This window comes from Zea mays, chromosome 1 (genome assembly GCF_902167145.1).
Source record: "Zea mays cultivar B73 chromosome 1, Zm-B73-REFERENCE-NAM-5.0, whole genome shotgun sequence".
In the NCBI taxonomy this organism is placed as follows: Eukaryota; Viridiplantae; Streptophyta; class Magnoliopsida; order Poales; family Poaceae; genus Zea; species Zea mays.
The window spans coordinates 238,916,629-238,936,356 of NC_050096.1; the positions used below are offsets into that span (position 1 = coordinate 238,916,629).

At 45.0% G+C, this 19,728-nt stretch overlaps 1 protein-coding gene across 1 annotated transcript; it reads right to left on the bottom strand.

The window, feature by feature from the left end:
* Positions 1-10,165: 10,165 nt before the first annotated feature.
* LOC100284448 (Cyanate hydratase) lies at positions 10,166-13,420 on the bottom strand. Its single transcript, NM_001157343.3, has 4 exons — positions 12,904-13,420; positions 11,276-11,347; positions 10,743-10,851; positions 10,166-10,459 (listed from the first exon to the last, which is right to left on the bottom strand). The coding sequence occupies exons 1-4, from the start codon at positions 13,176-13,178 to the stop codon at positions 10,415-10,417; spliced, it is 501 nt and encodes a 166-aa protein (NP_001150815.1). The 5' UTR covers positions 13,179-13,420; the 3' UTR covers positions 10,166-10,414.
* Positions 13,421-19,728: the final 6,308 nt, after the last annotated feature.

Sequence of the window (19,728 nt, forward strand, 5' to 3'; positions counted from 1 at the left end):
ACAGGTATGAAGTGGGCTGACTTGGTCAAGCGGTCCACTACTACCCAAATGGAATCGTAGCCGGCTCGAGTGCGAGGCAATCCGACTATGAAATCCATACCAATTTCATCCCATTTCCACTGAGGGATCTGCAACGGTTGCAACAATCCAGCTGGTCTCTGGTGTTCTGCCTTAATTCTTCGACAACTATCGCACATAGCCACATGCTCTGCGATTTCTCTTTTCATTCCGTACCACCAGAATTTCTTCTTCAGATCCTGATACATCTTCTCACTGCCAGGGTGAATCGAATAAGCTGTCTCATGAGCTTCCTTAAGAATCAACTCCCGAATAGACTGGACATTGGGAACACACAAGCGGTCTTTGAACCATATCACACCTTCTGCATCTTCTCGAAAATCTTTGCCTCTGCCATCTAGAATCAATCGCCGAATCTCACTGATCTTCTCATCATTCTTCTGCGCTTCTTTGATTTCGCGCTCCAAGGTAGGCTCCAATTCAACTGTGACTCCTCGCGAATTGTTCAGAAATCCGAGACTCAACCTGTCAAACTCCTTGGCCAACTCATAAGGCATCGGGCGAGCGACCATCAGATTGACTTGACTCTTTCTGCTCAAAGCATCTGCCACTACGTTTGCTTTGCCGGGATGGTAATGAATCTCCAACTCATAGTCTTTGATCAATTCTAACCATCTTCGTTGCCTCATGTTCAACTCTGACTGAGTGAATATGTACTTCAGACTCTTGTGGTCTGTGTAAACATCGCATTTCTGTCCATACAAATAGTGCCTCCATGTCTTCAGTGCGTGAACCACTGCTGCCAACTCTAGATCATGGATTGGGTAGTTCTTCTCATGAACCTTCAGCTGTCGGGACGAGTAAGCCACAACTCTTCCCTCTTGCATCAACACACATCCCAAACCTGTGTAACAAGCATCACAATACACCGAGAAGGGCTTGTGCACATCAGGCAAGACTAGGACAGGCGCTGTAGTCAACTTCTCTTTCAGCGCTTCAAAGGCCTCTTGGCATTTCTGGGTCCACTTGAACTCAACCTTGTTGCCTAGCAACGCTGTCATTGGCTTCGCAATCTTCGAAAACCCTTCAATGAATCGCCGATAATATCCGGCCATTCCAATGAAGCTCTTGATTCCTCTAGCATCTGTTGGCGCTTTCCAGTTTAGAATGTCTGCCACTTTCTTCGGATCCACAGCCAATCCTTCCTTGTTGATTATGTGACCCAAGAACAGGACTTCACTGATCCAGAACTCACACTTGCTCAACTTTGCATACAGCTGGTGCTCTCGCAATCTTTGCAATACCATCCTCAAATGTTCTGCGTGCTCTTCTTCGCTTTGAGAATAAACCAGAATGTCATCAATAAATACCACCACAAACTTATCAAGGTAATCCATGAATACACTGTTCATCAGATTCATGAAGAACGCTGGTGCATTGGTCAAACCAAAAGACATCACTGTGAACTCATACAAACCATACTTGGTAATGAATGCCGTCTTCGGAATGTCCGAAGGTCGGATCCTGAGCTGATGATAACCTGACCTCAGATCTATCTTGGAGAACACACTGGCTCCTCTCAACTGGTCGAACAGATCTTCTATTCTGGGCAAAGGATACTTGTTCTTGATCGTGACCTCATTCAAAGCTCGATAATCGATGCACATCCTCTTGGTGCCATCTTTCTTCTCCACAAACAAGACAGGGGCGGCCCAAGGCGAGGTGCTTGGCCGGATGTAACCTTTCTCTGACAGCTCATCAATCTGCTTCTTAAGTTCATCCAACTCTGGTCCAGATATTCTGTAAGCTCTCTTGAAGATAGGGGCGGTTCCAGGAAGAAGCTCTATAGCAAATTCAACTTTCCGCTCTGGTGGCATACCCGGTAAATCCTTTGGAAACACATCTGGGAATTCAGACACAACCTTGATACTCTCATTTGGGTCTGCTTCACTGCTATCGACAGCCATCTGATAACAACTTCCTTTCTTTGGCTCAGGCGGGACTAACTCGGTCACCACTTCCTCTCCTAGTGGGGACACTAACTTGATTGTCCTTTTATCACAACTGATAACTGCCTGATACTTATCTAGCCAATTCATCCCTAGGATGACATCTATTCCCTGAGTACCCATTACTATAAGGTTGGCGGGAAATGCTATCCCCCTTATTTTCACACTTATATTCAAACAAATGCTATCGGCTCGAATTCTACCACCGGCTGAATCAATTTGAATGGGGGTTGACATGGTAGTTATTGGAAGATTATGCGCTTCTACCCATGATGCAGTAATGAAAGAATGTGTTGCTCCAGTATCAAATAACACTTCTGCAATATGGGAATCGACTGGGAACATACCTACTGTCATGCCGGGGGTCTCCTGAACTGCTTCAGCTTCCAAGTGATTCAATCTTCCATGATTATAGCGCTGCTGAGAGCGATTGCCTGCTCCAGGCTGAGGCACATTCTGCTTTGCTGGGGCATTGGGGCCTGACTGCTGCTGGGCTGCCTTTTTCGGACATTGCATCACCCAGTGGCCTTGCTCTCCACAGTGGAAACATGCCCTGTTTCCAACTTGAGCTGGTGCTGCCTGACTGTTCTGCTGATTCGCTGGGGCAGGAAGACGAGGTGCTTGCTGATTCTGCTTCTGAAACTGACCTCCTGACTGATTGCTCTGACGGTTCTGGTACTGATTCTGAGGGTACTGCCTTTGGAACTGCTGATACTGCTGACGCTGCTGATGCTGCTGAGGTGGACGCTGGTTCTGCCTGAACTGCTGAGGTTGATTGCCTGAGAAACGGGGACGGCTGCTGCTTCCAGGCTGGGGTCCACTGATCTTGCGCTTACGATCTTCCATCTCCTTGCGCTTTCTCTCTGTCATGATTGCTCTGTCAATCAGGTGCTGGAATGTCGGGAAGGTGTGATTCATCAGCTGATACTGCAGAGGGTCAACCAAGCCTCTCAGGAAACGGTACTGTCGCTTGGCGTCGGTGTTGACATCTTCAGGAGCATAGCGAGACAATTGCAGAAACCTGTCCCGATACTCACTGACAGACGATGACCCTTGCTTAAGGGCCAGGAACTCCTCCTTCTTCACTGTCATCAGACCTGCAGGCACATGGTACTGACGAAAGCTACTTCTGAATTCTTCCCAGGTGATGGTGTCGGGGTTGGCATGGGTGGCGAGGTAAGACTCCCACCATGACTGGGCTGCTCCTCTCAACAGACGGGGACCATACAGAACTTTCTCCCTGTCATCGCACTGAGCGGTATGCAACTCCCGCTCCACAGTGCGCAGCCAATCTTCAGCATCCATGGGGTCAGAAGAGTGAGCGAACGTTGGTGGATGACCTCTCATGAATTCAGCACGCTTGTCTCTAGGCATCTGAGGCATCTGAGGCTGGGGTGGAGCCTGCTGCTGTTGCTGCTGCTGCTGCTGTTGAATGGCGGCCAGAGTCTGACCGATGGCTTGAACTGCCTGAGTCTGCATCAGAAACATCTGCTCGATGGACATCGGGGGCGGGGGCGGCAGGTGCTGCTGCTGGGGCACCTCATCCTGCGGAGCGGCTCGCTCCTGCTGAGCACGCCTTCCTCCTCTACGCCTGTTCTCTGACATCTGCAGAACGCAACCACACATCAGAACTGATCTGGCAAAGCTTGCAGCATAAGAAAAGAGTATAGAATTCTCCAACAGCACTGAACAGATGAGCATCTTCACTGATCTCCAACACAGACCACACAGCTTCTCAGATAAAGAGGAAAGGAGAATAATGGGTTTCCCAACTATATAACTAACTTTATTGACATAGTACGTAAACCAAAATGCAGGGGATACCCACACTCTGGTGACAATCATTACAAAGATCCAAACCAAACATAGTTCATCATGACAAACATAAATGCACAGGATATAGCAAACTACCCTGTCTAACTAAAACTAACTAAGATCGAGACTAACGCTAAGACTGAAGCTTCCATGTATATATTTATTTCGTATTAATTACAAGATCCAACTCTAACGATCTATGGTTCTAGGTTGATCTTGGTCTTGCAGGCGGGATTGCCATAAGACTGGTGTCCACGCTGAGGTGAGCGGTACGGGTGCTGAGTCCCAACGGGAGCGGGGGAACCACCATCCAGAAAACGACGTTCCGCGCGCTCAGCCCGCAGCAGGGCGATCTCAGCACGAGCCCTACTCAGCTCATCTAATGCATGGTCCAGCTCCGTGGTTAGCACGGCGGCTAGGTTGACTGTGCTGCTCAACCTAGGATTGCCCTCACCGACAGGTGAGACAATCACGCCTCCTGTGCTGCCAGATGGACGGCGGGGGTAATACTTCAGGTCAAGACCGTCAGCTGCCCCACCGAAAACCGAGCAGTAGTGCGAAAGCGCACGCCGTGCAGCATCTTGCATGGCTGCCTCAGCTGAGTCCCGTTCAGAGATAGAATAGTGCTCTGAACAGGCCTCCGCACCCTGGAGACTGTCCTCCGGGCAGCGCACCAAGCAAGTCGCCTCCCAGCGGTCCGGGTAGACCCCGCGACTATGCTGGTAGACCACACAGCGATACTCGACGGACCAAGTATGCCGGTCAAATGCCCGACGTAGCAGGGTGTCGAGCGCATCGTGGAAGTGACACCCGCGAGCAGCGTCGCGAGTGATGGGTCGAGCAACCCATCCTTCCGGCTCAGGGTTGGCAGAGAAGTCGGTGTCGTGGCTCGAGCTGTCGTCGCCATCTCCGTCGTCTGGGTCTCCTCCAGCAGCTACTCCAGAAGCTGGGGCGCCCAGTGGTGGTGCAGGGGGCGGCTCCAGAGAAAGCACAGGGGAGCAGCTCCTCACAGACTCTATCTCCTGGTGGAGCGAGAGGGAAGAGCTCCGCTGCTCCTGTCGTCGACGCTCCTGCTCCTCACGCAGGCGGTGGTGTAGTCTCTCCAAGTGGCTGGACTGTCCGGCCACAGGACGGCGAAGCGGACGCTCAGCAAGGCGGGAAGGTAAGAAGGGGATGACTGACTTTCGTGCAGTGTGTCTAAGTCGAGCCATCTACAAAAGACATCGCAAGCAAAAGGGTGAGAACAGAATTAATATGACCAGCAAGTAATAAGTAAATGAAGGATCAGAATGAAACATAATTTTCAGCAAGGTATTATATATAGTAGAACATAGGTTTGGTCAGTAGGACCAACTTTTGAAGAGATATCAAAGTCAAGGAAGAGACAGAGGTCTATAGTCCTTAGAACGACCATTCTACTCTAGGTTAGCGGTCCTACAGTCAGCACGGCTTTGATACCACTTATGTCACACCCGGTTTTAAAAAGGCAAACCGAATGCGAACCATGTACGTGCCAGGATCAGTTATTCACGTACACAGCAGTTACATAATATGGACATCATCACACAGTGCTCAAAATAGTATTAATAAGGGGAAATAATCGATTACATCCTACGTCTGAGACGTCCATATAGTTCTTACAATAAATCAAAGTGCGGAAAAGAAACGTAGATAACGCGGCCTTCACAGGCAGCCGACTGGGGGTTGCCGCTAACCCACACCTAGAACTCGTCGTAATCTTGGAACTCCTGGAAGTCTCCTTCCACAGCTTCATCTTCGCCTGAGCAGTGGTTGCAATGCTGACAACCTGGGGGGGGTTTGGTGTGTAGAGCAAGGGTGAGTACACATCAACATACTCAGCAAGTATCCTGTTTGGCTGTAGTGGACTAGCTTTATGTGGGGATAAGTCAAGCAGTTGCTTTTAGTTGGTCAGGTTATTACTTACTAGTAGAAAGCCAAGTTTTAGCATTAACCCAAGTTATTAACCCAATGTATCCTTTCCAAACGGAAAGAATACCACTTACCAGCATCATAACCATAACCAGAACCATCAATCTCATAACCACCTGTACCACAATGTCTCTGATCAAGTACCACTAATCATTGGAGCTCCCTTGGCCGCTCATAACCGCGAGCACGGCTGATATATCAGTTTCATAACACTCTGCAGAGGTTGTGCACTTTACCCACAAGCCGTGATTCCCATTCTGCCCGGAGATCATGACTCTCCATTGATCACTACCAAGGTGATCCAGCAGGGCATCACTACGAAGCCTTTACAAAGATTCCCCGGGGCTGTAGCCACCCGTTAGGTTTCCTAAATGCACCGCACTCCTCCCCAAGGGGCGAACCCAAACTTGGCAGAGCGAGCCGCATACACCGAGCCCCATTGACGGCACGACGGCTAAGTGAACTACACCCCGGATCCTCTAATTATTCAGCTAAGGGCACCCCATTCCACCCTCATGGTTGCACTGTTTTCCCGGGCGGTCATCCATAGAACAGGTCCTTACGGAGAGGCACTCGAGAAACCGCTCGAGTCCCCTTGAAAACCACAAGTATAATCATAAAGAAGAACGGGAAAACAGCGTATCATAGATAATCACATCATGTTCATTGATTAGAGTTGAGCAATAGCATCAGACTAAGTAGTAATAATCCGACCCAAATAGGTAAACAAGGACATGGATAACAAAAGCTAGTCAATCCTTAGGTATAAATGTGTAAAGCGGGAGGTGAATTAAAGAATGAATAGGACATAGATGGGTCAAAGGACACTTGCCTCCACCAAACGACTGCTGCTCAGGGGCTTCTCCTGCGAATTCCTCGGGCTCTTTGACCGGATCGTTCTCTATGCGAGCGCAAACATACATACATACATCCACATATTTAATACAAAAGAACAGTACACCATACAAGATAACAAATAAAGCGAATATGCATCAAGTATGACATTCGATAACGCATTTGTTGTGGATAGAAAGAAACGGGAAAGGTCTCGCAGGGGGTTAAATCTTATGCACTAATGACACAATTGGTTCTTAACAAAATAATTCTGTTATACATATTTATATATACTAATGGAAACCTAATCACTTCTAGTTGATCAACATTGCACGGGGTAAACAATTAACTACGTGAATCAATAGCATAACGGAATTTTAAATTAAACTTCCTATTTTCCCATAGCATGAACAGTGATTAGCCTACTTAAAATACAGTAATTATGATCACAGAAAGTAAATAAAATAAAATAAAAAAAAATAAAAAACAGAGGGGGGGGGGCGGTTGAACCGGCCCTAGGGCGGTTGAACCGGCCGGGCAGGGGGCGGCGCAGGGGCGGGGCGGCCGAGCCGCTGGGCGCGCAGGGGCGCGGGGCAGGGCGCGGGGGCGGCCGAGCGGCCGAGCCGGCCAAGCCGGGGGCGCGCGCGGGGGGGGGGGTGGGGCGGGCGGCCGAACCGGCCATGGGGCCGAGCGGCGAGGGGTGGGGCGGGCGGCCGAACCGGCCATGGGGCCGAGCGGCGAGGGGAAGGGGAGGGAGGAGAGGGGGAGGGAGGAGAGGGAGGAGGGGGGGGGGGGGGCTCACCGGCGACGGGGACGGGGCGGCCGAGCGGGGCGGCCGAACGGCGACGGGGAGGGGCGGCGGCCTAGGCAGGGGCGGCGGCTAGGGCAGGGGGCGGGTAGGGGGCGGCGGCTTGGGTGGGGAGGGAGAAAATGAGGGGGGAGAGGGAGAGGGTTAGGGGATAAGGGAAAGAGGGGGGGGGGGCTCACCGGCGACGGGGACGGGGCGGCCGAGCGGGGCGGCCGAACGGCGACGGGGAGGGGCGGCGGCCTAGGCAGGGGCGGCGGCTAGGGCAGGGGGCGGGTAGGGGGCGGCGGCTTGGGTGGGGAGGGAGAAAATGAGGGGGGAGAGGGAGAGGGTTAGGGGATAAGGGAAAGAGGGGGGGGGGCGGCTGGGCCTACTAGGCCCAAGAGGGGGGCGCCAGGGGGCGGCTGGGCCGGCCGGGGTCGGCCCACGGCGCGGGAGAGAGAGAAAAAAAAAAGAGAGAGAAAGAGAGAGAGAAAAGAGAAAGAAAAGAGAAAGAAAACATTTTCGAAATCCGATCTTTCTACATGAATGCATTTGCACTTTCAAAGCAATCAAAAGAAATGCAAGGTTCGGCATGGTGCATCAAACAACATAAAGTATTTAGGGTTTTTATACGTACGGGAATTCCAAACCGAATCCCGCTAGAACTTTGGAAAAGGTCAAGGTTTAGCGAGGGAAAAAGAAAAAGAAAGGTAACGCCCGAATTTTGGCGAGTAAAGAAAAGAAAAAAAATTCAACTGCAAAATTCGGGGCGTTACAGTAACCGCAAAAACGAACGAAAAAACAGTCTGCTCGTTTTCGATACCGTTACCGAAGACAATCTACCGGTTTTCGTACCGAAACCGAAAAAACCGAAGTATACGAAAACGATCCAAAAAACCGGTACTCGGAACGGGACGGGACGGGATTTTCCCGTACCGTTTTCATCCCTACGTCTAGCTGTCTTTGGTAAACTTGGTTTATGAGTCTGTTTGTGAGCCTAAGCGCTCTTTGGATGTATCGATACGCGGTGTACGCTATCTTGGATGGCGTAGAGGCCGAGACCTTATTTTTATTCTATTATTTAAAAAACAACCACAACGATGGTTACTGATAGCTTAGAGGTTCCATACTTCCAACTTTGAGAAAAAAATTTCTGTGTTTTTTCTGCGAAAATAAATTGATTAATGTGAAATTTTATATGATTTTTCTAAAATTCTTGCATTCCAAAGAAGGTTTAAGATGCTCCATCAGTCCATCTCTCTCCTGCCAGCTGGAGGATGTACGCTCTACCTCCCTCTTGCTCTCCAACAAGATCCCTCGGTGCCACGCTGCATGGAGGAGAGAGGTTCCTCACTCGTATGGATTTTCTCCTTTCGTTATTCACTACTTTTACCTGTGAAACTAATTTTTTAAGCTTTATTACCTAATAGAAATATGTATTACGGTACTATAAATATTACATAATTTTTAAACTTTTAAAAAATGATATAAAAATGTCAAATAGATGAGTTACCATGTATAGGGACCGAATAGTTAGAATTGTTGGAGAAATAGGGGTATCTTTGACGCGTAGTTTGGATGCTTGGAATTGAATTCTATTCTAATAATTGGAATTTAGGCATAGATTAATTAAACTAATATAGTTTTATATAGAACATATATACTATTGATAGTTATATGAGAGATATTTATGTGCTATATTTCTACTATAGTGGAGTGAGCCGAAGAACGTAAGTTGCATGGTAGAAATATAGACTAGCGATATATAAAATTGATTTTCACCGCTTATCCTGTGCATTTGAGATAGAATTATATCCAAACTTTAGAAAGGTGAGGAATGCCAAATTTTAAATAACATAGCCTACTCTATTAAGTAGATTTTAATTCTTTTAAAATGAAGGAATCCAAACGGCCTTTAGGGGAATGTATTTAAATACAAATAGAAAATATGGATTGGAGGATTTAGGAGAGAGAACCGTTGAAATCAGTTTAAACTCTAATAGGGTGTTTGATTTGAGGAATGAGCTAGTCCATCATCTTCTTCTCACTCATTATTTTTTGTGGTTTGTGGAATGAATGAGTTGATCCATCACAACCTCATATACCACTATATAATCCACCGGTTTAAACTTTGCAAAACACACTCAATATATTGCATCCATATTTTACACACCATTAAAAGTAACAGTTCAAATCTCTAGACAACTCTGTTCCCACTTACTCAAATCTGATGGTCAGTGTTATACTGTTATTTGGATCATCTCTCATCATTTATCCCTCCCACTCTCTCGTGATCCGGTCACTCCCTGCCTCCCCCCTTCCCTGCGACCTCGCCGTCCCTCACGCTACCATCACGTCCCTCACGCTACCATCATTTCCCTTCGCCGCTGTTGTCGTTGACTCCTCAAAATCATAGCGTTAGCACGAGCTATATGTTAGTTCCTTGTAATTAGTTAGTACTAATATGAGGAATCATAATTAGTTAGTACTAATATGAGGAATGAAGTCAATGCCACCAAATTTAAAGAATGAACTCTAAAAGTCTGATGAAAGAAAGCAACTATAGGTGATGTGGTAATTTCATGTTTATGGAAACGATATCCTTTAGAGTTGATTTGGTGACAAGAGGATCACGGGAGGATTGGAGGGGATTGAGGGGGAAATGAACTAATTTCCCCCTCAACCCCCTCCAATCCTCTCGGGATCCCGGGTCACCAAATCAGCTCTCAGGGTCCGGGAATGTACACGATATAGAGAAAAAAATGAATTTGAATCCAGTTTGTTTCACTTTTTCTCTCTTTTTATCTCAGCATCATCCAATACAGTCCAGCAATCATGCCAGGTAGAACATTGACTTTAATGTTCCTTTTGACAGTTATCATCAATATAGGTCTGTTTATTGTGTTGATGATTTGGACTACACAAAGAAAATGGCATGCTCGATCCTTGCTGAGCCCGATACCAACCACTACGATCATGTTTCTCCTCCTCACCAGCCACATCAAGATGTCTTGCGGGTTGGCCTAGACATCATATGTTCAGATTTCTGCAGATGTGAAACGGCATCAGTATGTGTTCATATGGGCTAGTCAGGTGATAATATTATCGACATATATTGTTGACTATTCTAATTAAATCACTACCCTGCCAACCCATTCATGGATTATTTATTTGGTACAACTTCAACTGGTAGCGTACACACTAACTGTCTGAAAAGAACTATATGTTTGGTATTATATGGCTAGCAAGCAGATGCAGTTCAGCAGTTCAGCACCATGAGCTAACAAGTAACAGAGTGGCAGCTGAAAAAACAGGAAGAAGACACGGACCTGTTCAGTGTAAGGTAGATACTTCCCATCAAATGTGACCACCACACGATCTTTTCCGTCGGCCCCTTCAACCTTGTCAACTGAACAATAGAAGTCTATGGCTGACATGCTGCAATAAGAAGCAATGGTAATATGATAACACCATTTTAGCAAATACGATTCAATTTTTTTTAGAAAAATATTCAATGGAGCTTCATGGACAGGATTTCCAGTTTTCCACACTAATATACTTGCAAGCTGGACCTTTTCAAGTGTGTGGTTACAGAGGCTTCGTCAGGCTCAGGCTTAAATAAAGCTGCACAAAATTCAAAGCATTCCAGGTCCTAACAAGTGTCTACAAGTACAAGTGAACATCACAGCAACAGCATATAGCACAAAAACAATCTCAAATGTGAATCCAGGTGTCCATATTTTTAAAGGATTATCCGTTCATAATCATAACTAATGGATTTACTAACTATATCACATAATAGTTCATGCCAGATTACCAGGAACAGGAATTTATGCATAAATGAAGCACTGGTATCTCTTACATTCCATCACCAAACTCCTCATTGATGATTTCCTTGATGCTCTCTCCAAAATGCATAACAGCTTCATTCAATCTGTGAGCAACATATAGTAACAATGTTGACAAAAAGGTTATTCTAATATCTTGTTAGTGCTGATAAACTGAAATAAACTAACAAAGCTCTGGATAAAAGCTACTCCCTCCGTTCGAATTATAGTTCACTTTGGCTTTTTCCTAAGTCAAAGATCATTAACTTTGACCAGGTTTTTAGAAAATTATATGACATCAATAGGTTCAAATAAAAGCACTTTTAGAATATATTTCATGGAGAATTTTGGGGGTGTTTGGTTGCCAACCACACTTTGTCGTAATTCACCTTAGGGCTTGTTTGGTTCTACCCCAATCCATATGGATTGAGGGGTTTTAATCCCTAGTAAGTTAAAATCTCCTCCAATCCGTATCAATCCCCTCCAATCCATATGGATTGAAAATAACCGAACAAGCCCTTAGGCAAGTTTGACTGAATCTGCAAGTATTTGGTTGACAATTAACCTTAGGTAAGATTATAAGGTTTTTGTACTCCACATGTCGTAGAGTAAAAACGTGTGGCAAGATTTGCTTACACATGGCAAAGTACGGCTCCAAATTTTCTACCGACATGTTTTGTGGCTTGCCACACCCACACTTGCCTAAGGTTATTAATGGCAAATTATGGCTCTGTTTGAGACCACGAAGCCCAAGGTGGCAGCCGAACAAATCGCCACCAAACGCCACGCGGTCTCTTCAATTATCGCCACCACAGGCCACAGCAGCGCACACACCGTGAGAATGAACTATGGATGTGATTTTACGTACCGCTCAGCCACCGCAGCTTGGCTACTGCATAACACGGAACACGGTGGGATTATGCAGTCCAAAACAGAGCCAATGGCTGGGAACCAAACAGCCCTCTTAACGACACAAAATTTGATGTTGTACATATTGGTGTATTTTCCTGTAAATTTGGTTAAAGTTAATAAGTTATCCTAATTCCTAAACCTGAAAAGGCCAAAGTGAACTACAATTTGGAACCAGTTTCTAGTTATCAGGCTGTCGAAAAGAACAATATTGAAGACCGCCAAGCTCAACATGCAAACCTGCAGAATCTGAACATTCCAAACCAAGGATATGAGCCATTATCTTAAGCCTAGGAGTTACCTAGTATGTGGATTATGGACTTCATACATTCTTTTACATTAATTCAGTAATTCTTAACTCAATAGGGAGAACATCTTAAGACTATACCTATAGAGCAAGAGTTTTAAGCAAAGCACATTTTGTTGTCATGCTTTTTTTTTTTTTTGCTTCTCTCGTCTTTAATCCAAACCAGTCTTCTGAAATGCCAAAAGTCTCTGTTTAAACATAGGAAAGCTGTGCCCAAATACTTGAGATTGAGTCAGAGTTATTCAAACGTCAAACTGCACTAAACCGCAATATTCCTGGAGAACAAATATATCCCTTGCTAACTAGACCCCAAGCGCTTGGTGTAGCCAATTAAACAAACAAGATTTCGCTACGCTCGCCTGACGAGTCACGTTCCGATTCAGATTGGGGGAAAGCAAATTGCCCCCCGTCGTCGTTTGCAAAGGGGATGGGGGGGGCGCCGCGCACCTGTAAATGGCGGGCTCGTGGACGATGTTGGGGTGGTAGGACCGGAAGGGCGGCTGCATCATGAGTTCGATGAGGTCGTCCGTGAGCGTGGGCAGGGCCGCCCTCAGCGCGGGCACCGTGTCGGCCTTGAGCTGCGCCTGGCGCCGCAGCAGCTGCGCCACGTAGACGTTGGTGAGACCCGTCTCGGCGGCGATTCCCGAGAAGGTCTTCCCGGACACCTCCTTCGCCTCCATCAGCCGTCGCACCACCGCAGCCTTCTCGCCGCTCGCCTCCATGCCCAACCTTCGGAATTCCGATCCTTCCGCGCTCGCCCTCTCGCTCGGATGCCCACCGCGCTGCTCAGTAGATGAGTCCGTGAGTGGGTGGGTGAGTAGAGTACTGGGGAAAGTGGGCTGGTGAGACACAGGCACGGGTGATGACAGTATGACACTGATGTGTGCGGCGCGGCGTGTAACGCAACGGCCAGGTGGATCGTGTCGTGTCATCGTGTGTGGCTGTGGGTGTCTATCGGCTCTCGTGCATCACTCACAGGATGCCTCTCGTCTCGCTGCACCACGTGGGTTTCAATCTCCTCTTTTGCTAGCTACTTAAACGGTGAGTGCAGGTGCTAGCTTCTTAATAGGTGTAGTTCTTGATTTTGTTAGCTTCTGATTTGTGCCGACTAATGAAAACGCCTAGTGTCCGCGGCTATTGTTTTTGTTTTGTGTTCATTGAAACTTGATTCAAGTTCTGTGGTCACTGAATACCGAATAAAATCACCGATACCGAACTGCTCGGTTTTTGGTTTCGCCACGCACCGATCGGTTTCAGAAACCTCAACACCGAAATTTTGGAATACCAAATATACCGAACCGAACTATCGGTTAAAACCAAATTCCCACCCCTGCTCGACTGTCGTGTGATCGTGTCCCAACTAGGACTTTTCTGATTTTATGGTTAATAAGAATTTTTTGGTTTTTTAAATACCATGAAAATATAAATGGCTAAATAGATTATGTCTGGTGGACTAATCTTAGACACAACCTATTTGATGATATCGTGGTCCTGCCTAACATAAAGGATTATATTTTTTTGCGTGTTTTCAAAAAATAGTTTATATTCACTACATAACAACGACCTCTGGTTCTACTAGAGCGTGGGTTTGAAATTTGAATCCTCCACGCGACCGCGCACATTATACTTTTGGGGCATTTTCCCTATTTAATCAAAGAAATAAGTTTACATAACACCTAACCTTTAAAGGGAGGTCTACTTAATCCTCTCACCTTCAAAACCGATTGTTTAACCCTCTCACCTATACAAAATCGAATAAATAACCTCTTAAGTTTTTAGTTGACGGTTTTGATGACGTGACACTGATATAAATCACACCAGTTTTGTTTTTTCAATTCTGTCTTCTACTAGTGTCTGTATTTTGTGCAATTTTACACATAAATCTATAATTATATATTATATTTGCCCAAATTTTCTTGTAATTTGTGAAGTAACAGTTTAATTACTAAAAAACTACATAAAATAGCTTAATATTTTGTCCCTGATTTATTTATTATCTTATTAGGCTAAAGAAATTTACTAGAGCCAAACAATACAATTACTAAACTACTAATTTTTTTGTTGATTTTATTATGCAAGCTAAGTGTTCTTTCTTCTTATTACTAACTAAATTAAGTTTATATTTGTTTTTTTGAAACACCTATCAAACAATAGAAAAATAATCTCCAATTTTTACACAGACCTTCTCTTAGCTAAACTTATATATACAAATATTTTCAGAATTTTCTAAGAAATATAAAATTATGAGAAATCTAAACCTATATTAGTCTAGATTACAAGTTTGCCATGCAAATATTTGTGTATGTTGGTTTAGATAGTAGAATATTTGTGTAAAAATTAGAGATAATTTTATTAATGCTTCATAAGTTTTTATAAAAAACAAATGTTTAATTGATTTGGTTAATAGTTGCAGGGCAGCGCCAACCAGTTCTTGCAAACTATGTATGCTTGCTACAGACGTATTGCTATGTTGGTGCTGTATTCTAGGCTTTCCAGTTCCGCTAGCCGTTGCCTCCTGTCGTCTAGCTATGGCGGTGATCCAAGATGTGTTGTTGGTGTCGCCCGCCAAAGCTAGCGTCGAGTTTCTTCCGACAATGCCGACTTGTCTGTTTTGACCACGTGAGACGTTGGATCATCATTGGGCGGCTCAGATTATGGAGTTGTTTTTGCTACCCGTCGTAGTCGTTATACCAGTACGATGCCCGTGCGTTGCGACGGTACATACTTTTTTCATTAAGAATTTAGGTGTTCTTTGGTTCACGAAATGCGACGTAAATGGTAATGGTTTACATTTGAGTAATAGTGGTAACAAGTTTGAATATGACGATATCAATTTTTTTGTATGATATTGGATTACGGTTGGACTTAAACAAACATGATTTAAGTTTATCAGTTACCCATTACGTTACAAATATGTAAACCAAACGACACCTTAGTGCACGATTATATAAAAACGAACACATATATTATCATCGACATCAATATCTCACTTTTTCTAATAACCAATACATTGTTAGTGTCACTAGAAGGCGGGCATCCCAGCACGGGTCATATACTTCGTAAACAGAAACAAAACATGTAGATGACATCTTATTGAACACAACGAAGAATCTCACATGAACTGTGAAACTATTTTTGAAGGATTTTATATGTGACTTTATGTCTAACTTCTCTGGCATCACCAGATCATTCAAATCACCTAATCTAACTCTACATGTGGTAGTCATTTGACAACTTGCGCAGACACTAATAACAACTCCGCTGATATGGCGGTTGAAAGTCGCCTAGAGGGGGGGTGAATAGGGCGAATCTGAAATTTATAAACTTAAGCACAACTATAAGCCGGGTTAGCGTTAGAAATATAAACGAGTCCGAGAGAGAGGGTGAAAACAAATCGCAAGCAATATAAAGAGTGAGACACAAGGGTTTGTTTTACCAAGGTTCGGTTCTCGCAAACCTACTCCCCGTTGAGGTGGTCACAAAGACCAGGTCTCTTTCAACCCTTTCCCTCTCTCAAACGGTCACTTAGACCGAGTGAGCTTCTCTTCTTAATCAAACGGAACACAAAGTTCCCGCAAGGACCACCATATAATTGATGTCTCTTGCCTCGGTTACAATTGAGTTTGATCACAAGAAAGAATGAGAAAGAAAAGAAGCAATCCAAGCGCAAGAGCTCAAATGAACACAAATGTCGTTCTCTCTAGTCACTATTTGATTTGGAGTGATTCCGGACTTGGGAGAGGATTTGATCTCTTTGATTGTGTCTAGAATTGAATGCTATAGCTCTTGTAATGTGTTGAAGGTGGAAAACTTGGATGCCATTGAATGTGGGGTGGTTGGGGTATTTATAGCCCCAACCACCAAAATGTGGCCGTTGGAGGGCTGTTGTCGCATGGCGCACCGGACAGTCCGGTGCGCCACCGGACACTGTCTGATGCGCCAGCCACGTCAGCAGGCCGTTGGGTTCTGACCGTTGGAGCTCTGACTGGTGGGGCCTCTGGGCTGTCCGGTGGTGCACCAGACAGGTTCTGTAGACTGTCCGGTGCGCCAACTGCGCGTGCTCTGACTCTGGCGCGCACTGTAGCGCATTGAATGCGGTTGCAGTCGACCGTTGGCGCGAAGTAGTCGTTGCTCCGCTGGCACACCGGACAGTCCGGTGAATTATAGCGGAGCGGCCTCCCATTTTCTCGAAGGTGGCAAGTTCAGCTTCGAGTTCCCTGGTGCACCGGACACTATCCGGTGGCACACCGGACAGTCCGGTGCGCCAGACCAGGGTGCCTTTGGGTTGTCTTTTGCTCTCTTTGTTTGAACCCTTTCTTGGTATTTTTATTGGTTTATTGTGAACCTTTGGCACCTGTAAAACTTATAGACTAGAGCAAACTAGTTAGTCCAATTATTTGTGTTGGGCAATTCAACCACCAAAATCAATTTAGGAAAAGGTGTAAGCCTATTTCCCTTTCAATCTTCCTCTTTTTGGTGATTGATGCCAACACAAACCAAAGCAAAATATAGAAGTGCATAATTGAACTAGTTTGCATAATTGTAAGTGCAAAGGTTGCTTGGAATGAAACCAATATATTTTCATAAGATATGCATGGATTGTTTCTTTATATTTTTAACATTTTGGACCACGCTTGCACCACATGTTTTGTTTTTGCAAATTCTTTTGTAAATTCTTTTCAAAGTCTTTTTGCAAATAGTCAAAGGTAAATGAATGAGATTTTGAGAAGCATTTTCAAGTTTTGAGATTTTCTCCCCCCGTATCAAATGCTTTTCCTTTGACTAAACAAAACTCCCCCTCAATGAAATCCTCCTCTTAGTATTCAAGAGGGTTTTAGATATTAGTTTTTGAAGAGGGTGTTCCAATTTGAAATTCTATCAAAAATAGGATACCAATTGAGAAAATCTATCATTTCAAAACCTTTTCTTAACTCAAATTTTGAAAATTGGTGGTGGTGCGGTCCTTTTGCTTTGGGCTAATACTTTCTCCCACTTTGGCATGAATCGCCAAAAACGGATACTTTGAGTGAAATATAAGCCCTTCTAACTACTTTCTCCCCTTTTGGCGAACAAAATATGAGTGAAGATTATACCAAAGATGGAGAGTTGCTCGGAGCGACGGCGAAGGGTGAGTAATTTGATGGAGTGGAGTGGAAGCCTTTTATTTTGCCGAAGACTCCAATTCCCTTTCAATCTATGACTTGGTTTGAAATATACTTGAAAAACTCATTAGTCATAGCATATAAAAGAGACATGATCAAAGGTATATGAATGAGCTATGTGTGCAAAATATCAAAAGAAATTTCGAGAACCAAGAATATTTAGCTCATGGCTAAGTTTGTTAAATGTTTGTTCATCTAGTGGCTTGGTAAAGATATCGGCTAATTGTTCCTTGGTGTTAATATATGAAATCTCGATATCTCCCTTTTGTTGGTGATCCCTAAGAAAATGATACCGAATGGCTATGTGTTTAGTGCGACTGTGTTCAACGGGATTATCTGCCATGCGGATTGCACTCTCATTATCACATAGAAGAGGAACCTTGGTTAATTTGTAACCATAGTCCCTAAGGGTTTGCCTCATCCAAAGCAATTGTGCGCAACAATGGCCTGCGACAATATACTCAGCTTCGGCGGTAGAAAGAGCCACAGAATTTTGCTTCTTTGAAGCCCAAGACACCAGAGACCTTCCCAAGAACTGGCAAGTCCCCGAAGTGCTCTTTCTATTAATTTTACACCCCGCCCAATCAGCATCCGAATAACCAATTAAATCAAATGTGGATCACCGAGGGTACCAAAGCCCAAACTTAGGAGTATAAACTAAATATCTCAAGATTCGTTTTACGACCGTAAGGTGAGCTTCCTTAGGGTCGGCTTGGAATCTTGCACACATGCATATGGAAAGCATAATGTGCGGTCGAGATGCACATAAATAGAGTAAAGAGCCTATCATCGACCAGTATACCTTTTGATCGACGGATTTACCTCCCGTGTCGAGGTCGAGATGCCCATTGGTTCCCATGGGTGTCTTGATGGGTTTGGATTCCTTCATCCCAAACTTGTTTAGAATGTCTTGAATATACTTCGTTTGGCTAATGAAGGTGCCTTCTTGGAGTTGCTTCACTTGAAATCCTAAGAAGTACTTCAACTCCCCCATCATCGACATCTCGAATTTCTGTGTCATGATCCTACTAAATTCCTCACATGTAGATTCATTAGTAGACCCAAATATAATATCATCAACATAAATTTGGCATACAAACAAATCATTGTCAAGGGTTTTAGTAAATAAAGTAGGATCGGCCTTTCTGACTTTGAAGCCATTAGTGATAAGAAAATCTCTTAGGCATTCATACCATGCTCTTGGGGCTTGCTTGAGCCCATAAAGCGCCTTAGAGAGTTTATACACGTGATTAGGATACTCACTATCTTCAAAGTCGGGAGGTTGCTCAACATATACCTCTTCCTTGATTGGTCCATTGAGGAAGGCACTTTTCACGCCCATTTGATAAAGCTTGAAGCCATGGTAAGTAGCATAGGCAAGTAAAATGCGAATTGACTCAAGCCTAGCTACGGGTGCATAGGTTTCACCGAAATCCAAACCTTCGACTTGTGAATACCCCTTGGCCACAAGTCGGGCTTTGTTCCTTGTCACCACACCATGCTCATCTTACTTGTTGCGGAAGACCCACTTGGTTCCTACAACATTTTGATTAGGACGTGGAACTAAATGCCATACCTCGTTCCTAGTGAAGTTGTTGAGCTCCTCTTGCATCGCCACCACCCAATCCGAATCTTGAAGTGCTTCCTCTACCCTGTGTGGCTCAATAGAGGAAACAAAAGAGTAATGTTCACAAAAATGAGCAACACAAGATCAAGTAGTTACCCCCTTTTGAATATCGCCAAGGATGGTGTTCACGGGGTGATCTCGTTGGATTGCTTGGTGGACTCTTGGGTGTGGTGGTCTTGGAACTTGTTCATCTTCCTTATCTTGATCATGGGCATCTCCCCCTTGATCATTGCTCTCCTCTTGAGGTGGCTCAACTTCTTGATCTTCTCCTTCATCATTTTGAGCCTTATTCTCATCTTGAGTTGGTGGAGATGCCTGTGTGGAGGAAGATGGTTGATCTTGTGCATGTGGTGGCTCTTTGGATTCCTTAGGACACACATCCCCAATGGACATGTTCCTTAGTGTGACGCACGGAGCCTCTTCATCACCTATCTCATCAAGATCAACTTGCTCTACTTGAGAGCCGTTAGTCTCATCAAACAC

What these genes read in the sequence shown, in the direction of transcription:
- LOC100284448 (NM_001157343.3), bottom strand. Translation starts at nt 13,178, where the DNA reads ATGGAGGCGAGCGGCGAGAAGGCTGCGGTGGTGCGACGGCTGATGGAG. An exon ending in CACGAGCCCGCCATTTACAG is followed by an intron (nt 11,348 to 12,903) that starts GTGCGCGGCGCC and finishes TGTTGCTCACAG; the next exon opens with ATTGAATGAAGCTGTTATGC. An exon ending in GAGGAGTTTGGTGATGGAAT is followed by an intron (nt 10,852 to 11,275) that starts GTAAGAGATACC and finishes TTCTTATTGCAG; the next exon opens with CATGTCAGCCATAGACTTCT.